Genomic DNA, 9,085 nt, shown 5'->3' on the forward strand with positions numbered 1-9,085 from the left:
CAGAGTTCAGGCCCACGACCGGACCCCCCCCCCAAAAAAAGAATTGTCCTCATCAAAAGATAATAATCAAATAAGAAACATGAAAAAAGTATATAAAATACATACACATTGCAGACACACAGGTAAAGGAAGAAAAAAACTATATAAAGACTACACAGAAGGAATATTACACATACACACACACACACACACACACACATTAGATGAAGACCATGATAATATGTATTCCCATGGATTCAAAAAAAAAATCTTTATGAACTAAAGGCCTTTGTGCTCAAATCAGAGCAATGATGGCTTAAATGAAAAAAGATAAAACCAAGACATAAATGACAGGAAAAAAAAAAAGATGCTGCTGAAGGCATAATCAGAGAATATGGAAATAGATGAAACAACCTATTTTATTAAATAATAAAATGACAAACACAAGAGCTATTTAAACAAAAGAGATCTGTATCTGCACTTAGTAGCCTGAGATTTTTAAAAACAACTAAAATAGAACAAAATTATTAAAATACGTAATTCAAGTAAACTTTTTAATAACAAAGGCTCTAAAACTACCAGTGGGAAAAGCAAAGCATGTCCCGAGAAATGCTAAAGAAGATCATTCAATGCATAGCAAAATTATTAAATTTTAGGAAGAATTTTATGGAAATTTAGGAGGAAAAGAATAAAATAAAAATCAAGGAAAATGAAAATCTAATCAAGGGCTAGGGATGTAACTCAGCAGTAGAGAGCTTGCCTAGCATGTACAAGGTCTTAGGATCAATCCATCACAACAACAATTAAAATTAAATAAGTAAACAATTAAATGCAAGTAACTCATAAGAGAAAACTATCAGGCTTATTTCATATTCTCCTAAATAATAATTTAACATGAAGCATATACATTTTGAAGAATGAATGTATTTCCCAATAATTCTATGTTCAAGAAGATGAACATTCAAATGTCTTCAAACATCCAGTAACTTTTGACTACATGATTCTAATATTTTGTGTCGTGACTAATTGGCTACCAACGAATCAAAAGATAAATAAAGATAGTATAGTGTGAGCTAAGCGTACCTGCTGATACTATTTAAAGGTAAAAAAAAATTACTGTGGTAATTATGGTTACATAGGACCAAAATGTTACCTATCATACTAGAATAGAGTAAGTATAAAGAGTTAAAATAATGTAAACAAATCATCTGTGGTATAAAAGTAAATTTTCTCATCCTTATAGACTCAACAGTTTCCTTAAAATAAATAAAAAATAGAAGCATACAGATATGATTTAAAGTCTGGCCACTAAAATTCCTATTATCAAACAAAATTAGTTTGTAGGGGAGGAGAAATATGAGATGGCCAGGACTAGCAAATACACATAAATTCCTTATCACGTATACTGGGAAATACTGTTTGAACTCTGAATTTTCATGTAATGTATATGGAGTCAAAATATTTTAAAGTTGTTCACGATTCATTATATCCTGCTATATTTATAAATGAAATTGAAATGACAATAGGCAAAATATAAGGACTAATAGCTGATAAGATAGTTTAGCTAATATGCTAACTCAGTATAATATCCTTAAAAGTACTTCCTGGGTTCAAATTCTACTTCAGTCATTAAGTAAATAAAGTTCCAAGAAAATCATGAATTAATTCAATTTTCTTCTAAACATGTTTCAATTATTATTTACCAAAGATGCAATGACACTTCAATACACTATACAGATACTATTCTCAAAAGAAAAATCCTATCCATTCACTGATTTAAAAAAAAACACAATACAGATGGCCCAACTTCACTAATTATTAGAAATAAGAAATGGGACCACATGAGGTATTATTTCACGCCCACTAGGTTAGCTATTACATATTTTATTTTACTTTTTGTGCCATTCTTGGGTTGAACTCAGGACCTGGGCACTATCTCTGAGTATTTTTTGCTCAAGTCTAGCACTATACCACTTGAGCCACAGCTCCACTTCTGGCTTTTTTGTGGTTAATTATAGATAAGAGTCACAAACTTTCCTGCCTGTGCTGGCTTTGAACCATGATCCTAAGATCTCAGTCTCTCAAGTAGCTAGAATTACAGACATGAGTCACCAATGCTTGACATATTATATATTTTTTAACATGAAAGTGTGAGGATATATTACTAATGAAACTTCTAATGCATCACTGATGAGAACATAAAATGCTACAGACATTGTGCAAAATGGTACAGGTATGTCTCAATGATAGCTGTATACTGTATACTCATTCTCATAACCGCATTATTCACAATAGTCAAAAACTAAAAAAAAAATCCCAGTTTAATCAATGAAGAAAGAAACATTTGAACTGCCTATATATATTATTCAGACTTCAAAAGTTGGCAATTACAATATATTGTACAACATGAATTACTCCTCTTGAAGGTATTGTGATTACTGAATTAAGCTAGTCAAAAAATGGACAATGTAAGATTTAACATATGAATTCACAAAAGCAGAGAGTAGAATGTGCCAAAGGCTGTTTAATGGTAACAAAATTTCAGTTTGAGAAAATGCAAATGTTATGGAGATTAATAATGGTGACAACAAAACAATGTGAATGTGCTAATGTCACAGAATGGTACACTTGGAATGACATAAATAATAAATTTTGGTATGTATATTGTACCACAACCAAAAAAACTACACAGTATTAGATTGCTGCAATCAAGAATTTTGTAATATTGTACTCTACAAAAATTTTACTAGACAAAAACTTTCTTTAAATCAGAATTCTTATATTCTCCTGAAAAGATTATTTGCAACATAAAACTTATGCACAGAAATATAGCTGACAATATGCCATAATTTGTATTAACATTGATGTTGAGTTGATGATTGTTCTCATTTAAGAGTGAAATCTGTATTTTACTTTAAATTGCCTTGTTTCAAATTTCTACTTTGGTTAACATAGTAAGCTACTTACACTATTTTTTATTTCATAAATAAACTAAAAATATCAATTTGTCCTCAAATAACATGTCCTTTATTTGAGGACTTCATATTTTTGTTTTTTAAAAATAATCTAGTTGGGCACTGTTTGCTCACATTTGTAACCTAGCTACTCAGGATGCTGAGATCTGAGGATCACAGTTCAAAGCAAGCCCAGGAAGGAAAGTCTGTAAGATTCTTACCTCCAACTAATCACCAAAAAAGGCAGAAGTGTAATTATAGCCCAAGTGATAGAGCAGAAATCCAAGATAACAACCAGAGAAATTCTTTACTACATAATACTTATTAACTAAATTTTTTTTGCACATCCTAAATAAATGATAGTGTTAATACATTGGGCTGGAAGTGTGGCTCAAGTGGTAAAATGCTTGATTAGAAACCATGAAACCCAGAGTTCAAACCCTAGTACTACCAGTTAAGATGTTAATATATTTGAAGGGCTAACATGCTCCTCACTCAACAGATTAAATCCTATTGTACTTTTCTTTTAGTGTAAGTACTTCATCACTTATCTATTTTATATGCATGTATAGTTTTTATTATAGGTGTCACCCAAATAAAGATATGTTGAGTTTCTACCCTCCAGTATTCAGATTGTGGTTTTATTTTCAAAATATAGTCATTGCAAATGTGACTGAGATGAGGTTTACGCTGTAGTAAGATGGGCCTCTGTCATCCAGTATGATTGCTAATCTTAAAAAAAAAAAACCACATGAAGACAGAAACACAGAGGGACAATGTTACAATGAAGGTAGATTTGAGTTGTGAAGCTGTAGGCCATAACTAACATTTCATCAGGAAGAAAGAGAAAAGTACTATTACATGATGCTACCATTTAATAAGCCTTGAAAATATCAGACTAAACAAAGGAAGTCAAATAAAAAGGTTACATATTTTGGGGTGTGTGTGGTGTGTGTGTGTGTGTGTGTGTGTGTGTGTGTGTGTGTGTACTAGGTCTTGAAGTCAGGGCCTTATCCATTCACTTGCTTTTTTCACTCAATACTGGTGCCCTACTGCCTGAGCCACACCTTCACGTCTGGCTTTTTGCTGGCTAATTGGAGATATGAGTCTCACAGATAATCCTGCCCAGGTGGTTTTCAATAACAATTCTCAGATCTCAGCCTCGTGATTAGGATTACAGGCATGAGCCACTACACTTAGCTTTTTGTTTTGCTCCTTTTATATGAAATATTCAGTAGGCAAATCCAGAGATAAGGCTAATTGGTGGTTGCTAAAGAATGGTGGTAGAAGAAAATAGAGAGTGATAATCTAATAGCTTTATAAAACTGATTTATAAAAAAAATTGAAAGTATAGAGGTTTGTTCTGTATCATGACTATATGAAATGCTAGTTAATTACATACTATAAAATGGATGTTATGAGCTGGAAAGGTGGCTCAGTGGTAGAGTGCTTGCTTTGCATGCATAAGGCCCTGGATTCAATTCCTCAGCACCACATAAGCAGAAAAAACCGAGAGCGGTGCTGTGGCTCAAGTGGTAGAGCGCTGCCCAGAGTTCAAGCCCCATGACCAACCAAAAAAAAAAAGGATGTTATGCAAATTTCACTTCAATAAAATAATAGGAAAAAAACTTTAAAGCCTTTATCAAATACTAATGACGTGAAATTCTGGCCTATAACATATACTAGGCCCCAAGATAATGTCAAAATAGAGTTGATCCAACCAGGCACCAGTGGCTCACACCTGAAATCCTAGCTACTCAGAAGTGTGAGATCTGCATAAGGTTTAGAGCCAGCATTGGCGGACAAATAAAAGACTATCTCCAGTTAACTAGCAAAAAGCTAAAATTGGAAATATGAAGCAAGTGGTAGAACACCATTCATTATCAAAAAAGTTGGGTTTAAGAGTTTAAGCCCTGGTACCTCAACACACACACACACACACACACACACACACACACACACACGGAGCTGTTCTCTATTTTAATAATATTTTATATGATAATTCAGATTATATATGTGTATGAGTATGTGTGTGCACACTTATTTATTAGAAATACATGCCCAGGTCTAATAGGTTTTCTGGCAAAGATATTATACTCTTTTCTACTTTTAATCTCAACTCTAAAACTTTGTTACTTTTACCTTTTTACTTCATCTACCTTTTTTCTACTCAAACTACTTAGTATTTCCCAACCCTGTTAAGAATCACTACTATTATGCCATGAAAATATTATTTGAATGTTTAACTTCCAGCTCATATTTTAAGATAAAGGTACAAAATAAAATAAAATAGCTTGCAAGGACAAAAATCTATACCACACAAGACTGTTAATTCAAAGAACTGACCAATTATTCAAATACAGGTCTTGGGACATAAATCAGTATTTCAGTAGTATAAGTATAGGAGTACATTTTCATTTGCTGTAAATTACGCAATTAGTATAATTCCAAATTATCTTCTTTACAACAAAATGTCTGATTCTCAACTGCTGGGTTTTACCTTTGTTTTTGTTTGCATCAGTGTAAGAAAATCCTGGTGCTTGTCCTGTTTTGCGGCCAAAGAGGCCCCAGAGATTTGGACCCGTCTTGTGCTTTCCACCTTTTTCCACAGTGTGGCACTGAGCACACTTCTGAATAAAGATCTTCTTGCCTGTTTCAAAGTCTCCCATTTTATCAGTGAAGCCTTTAACCACAGACTGAAGAAAGTATCAGATTTGAAAAGCTGGGGGCGGAAAAAGAATTCCATCAGTATGACTGCAGCAAATTGTGATGAAACTACATAAAAAATTCAATGTCTGAGTCCTCAAAAACAGAGACACATTATGATATCCAATTTTATAAAAGACTAAATCATCTCATTTATCAGGCTTATTTTAAGTTTCTAGTCATAATTACTTCATAAATTATTGACATAAAACTGGTTTTACTTTAGCTTCCAATTATAACAATTTATGAGTCAATCATGTCCTTCTCTTTTCCAATCCCAAAATTTCATATAAAAAATAATGTGAAGTAGATAGGTGTAATTTTTCATCCCATTAGTTAAAAGTAAGAATGGAACACATATGAAGGGTACTTAAAATGATGTTTATTATGAGTATTTAATAATAGGGAGAAGTGTAAAATTAAAAAGCATACAGAAAAGAAAAAGATCACAGCAAACTATAAGTAAAATGATTTTTAATTTACTTTGCACACTTAGCAATAAAGCAGTCTACCAATTTAGATCAAGCATTATTTGAAAGCAACCAGAAATAACATCACTGTCTTCAGTCAGTATTAATATATACTGAATACTAACAGTGAAAACACATGATTTTTAAGTGGGGGGAAGATCTTATTGTATGGTGATAAATATATACAAGTGTTTTTAACAAACTTACTTTGATGAAGACGGCTAAATATTCCATTGGACACCTAACAGATTTTATGCCATTTAAAATAACATAAAAAGTAAAACAATTTCACCCTATCAAAATTAACCTTTGATATAGTAATGAATTCAGTGGCTGGGTTTTGTTTTCCTGCTCTTGTGTTCTGTGGAGAATTAATATAGTAGAGTTGGTGTTTGAAAACAACAAATCGCTATACCAGAAAGCATCGCAGTACAATCTTAAATCTAGATTTATCCAAACAACCCTATTGAAAAATAGAAAAATGTTTATATTAACCTGCCAAATGGTGGTGTTTTTATACACAGTAGCCACAACATTATCTTACTAATTTCTTTAAATCTATGTGGAAGTCTGTAATATCAATAATCCACATAAAAGATTATATTATTTTTAGAGAACAGTATCCAAAAATTAGAAATTTAGTAATCAAGGTTTTAGGTTTAACAGAAACAGGATAAGAAAACTTATTTAGTCCACAAGAATCTTATTTTAAAATTCCAAACATCATACAAAGTATTGCATTCAATTTCCCCTATGTGTATCAGGTTCAAAATTCAACGGCTTTGAAAAGAAGCCAAAAGGGAAAAAGTTCAGCCATAAAAGCAAATTTATGTCCTTTAAGTGAAGTATATCTGGTATAACCATAAAGTTTATATTATTAAAAACCAAAATATTTATAAGTACTAATTAGAGAGTAATTATTTCTGATTTTCACATAAGGCAGAAATACTACACTGATCATTTATACTAATTACATGCTATTAGTAATTCAGAAAATTTTACCCATGGGGTATAGATTTCATATGAAAATCACTTATAAAAATTTCTATTATCTCTGTTCAAATTACTAGCATTAATCACAATTACAACTTTTATTGCTGCCATCTTTAATCACAGAAGATTGTTGCTGGTGAAAAGATCTCTGATCATTTTCCAAGTAAAATAAAATCAATAGCAATAGCAGGATAAGAAGAGGCAAGATATAAATAACTCTGTCCTATAAATATTTGACACTCTAACAGTGTATGGTTAAGATAACTCACATAAGGTGTGACTAACCGTTCACCCAAGATATAAGTCCAATTCCCAATAGACAATAAGAGTGGCAAACATTTGTGTTTGCTGTGTACCAGGTATATTCTAAGCCTTTTATCTATCATTAACTTATTTAAAACATCTCTGGGAGATCATTACTATCCAGCTCCACATATAAAGAAGATGAGGTGTGCAGAGATTAGGCAACTTGTCTCAAATTGGTAAGCAGTGCAGAGATACTGTGAAGGTTACAGATCAAGCAGTGTCTGACTATTCCGCATTGTCAGAACAAAGTACCAGTTAGGGCTTTTAACATCTGCAATCCAAGTGATGAGAGATGGAGGAAAAGCTCAACAGACTGTTTTAAGGATGAAATGGGATTCGCCATGTTGTAGCGGAGAGGGGTCCCGAGCATATCTGTGAAGGAAAGGAGCCTGACTAGATCGCCCCACTTCACTACGGACGCCCCCAAAGGTATCAAAGGCCTTTTCCTCCCCTCCGTGGCTGCCCTGCGGGAGCAGGGATCCAGCTTTCCAAACGCCCGACCTGGCTCCTGCAGGTAACGGTCTCCATGTTGGGGACAGCGTCCACCCACGGAGGGAGGACAGCGCTCCCGGATCCCCCCCACCCCGCCCCGGACCCGGCCATCAGGGAGGGGCCGGCAATGGGGCCTGCATCAAATAATCAATTTTAAAATCTAAAAACTGTGAAACGTCTTCTGCTGTACGTAGGGACAATGTGGCCCCACTAGACGGGGGCTGGGCCGGGAGACTGAGGCCGGAGCAGGGAGGGGGGTCCGGGCCCTCCCGCCATCTGGACGGTTGGATGCTGCTTCCTGGGTAGGCCCGGGGCCCCCCTACAGCCGCCCTCAAGCCTGCCGGGATGGCATGGATGGCCAGCCCTCTCTCTTCCGGCCGGTCACACGTACCACAGGCCCAGCAACACTGCCCTCTGCCTCCCTCCGGCCTCTGTGCAGTGGGAGACGGACCACAACCTCCAAGCGAGCCGTCTGTCGGTCAGCCCTGACGGCCTGGCCAGGCATGTGTTTCTGGCCCAGGCCCCCACCGGCGCTGCTGATTGGTCCTCAAGTCCCATGAGATCCCGACTCTCGCAGAGGCTTAAAGCCTCTGCTGTACAGTAACCTCTGATTGAGATTGAATGCAACCAAGTCGATTAACTGTTCCCAGCCTTACCTTTTTATGTTTGTTTGTTCAAACAGGGCTTAGCCAAAGAATTAAATTGTTTATGTATCTTCACCGTGTGTACAAGGCCTTGCTTGAAGTTGTAACTCCATGTTCTGTGAATGGTCCAATGGTTTTATTTAGTGCCTGTAACCAACCATGTCAATAAAATAGAACAGATCTTACTACAGACAAGGACCAGTGCCAAGCAACTTCGAAATACAAACAACAAACCCGGCAGCCCTAGTTTTCCATTAATTATTGTCTCTGCCTGGGACATGATTGTAATTCCTCACAGGCCCATCGGCTGAAAACTTGGTCCCCAGCTAGTGACACTGTTTTTGGATGATTGTGGAAACTAGGAGGTGCAGCATTGCTGGAATAAGCAGATTACTGGGGATGTGCCTTTGAATCTGCTCCCTTCTCTGCTTCCTGTCTGCCATGATGAACAGCCTGTGCCACACACTCCTGCCATCATTGTGTCCTACCTCACTACTGGCCCAGAATCAGTGGAATGAAGTTTGGCCTGGGACCTCTGAAT

General features: G+C 35.6%; 1 protein-coding gene across 1 annotated transcript in view; it reads right to left on the bottom strand.

Moving 5' to 3' along the window:
* Window positions 1-5,602, bottom strand: part of LOC105994518 (cytochrome c, testis-specific) — a 7,013-nt gene extending 1,411 nt beyond the window's left edge. The window contains exon 1 of the mRNA XM_013028063.1: window positions 5,434-5,602. Within this exon, the coding sequence (XP_012883517.1) occupies window positions 5,434-5,602 (169 nt within the window). The remainder of the gene's footprint in view (window positions 1-5,433) is intronic.
* Window positions 5,603-9,085: the final 3,483 nt, after the last annotated feature.

The sequence above is a fragment of the Dipodomys ordii genome, unplaced genomic scaffold, assembly GCF_000151885.1.
Source record: "Dipodomys ordii isolate 6190 unplaced genomic scaffold, Dord_2.0 Scaffold5, whole genome shotgun sequence".
NCBI lineage: Eukaryota > Metazoa > Chordata > Mammalia > Rodentia > Heteromyidae > Dipodomys > Dipodomys ordii.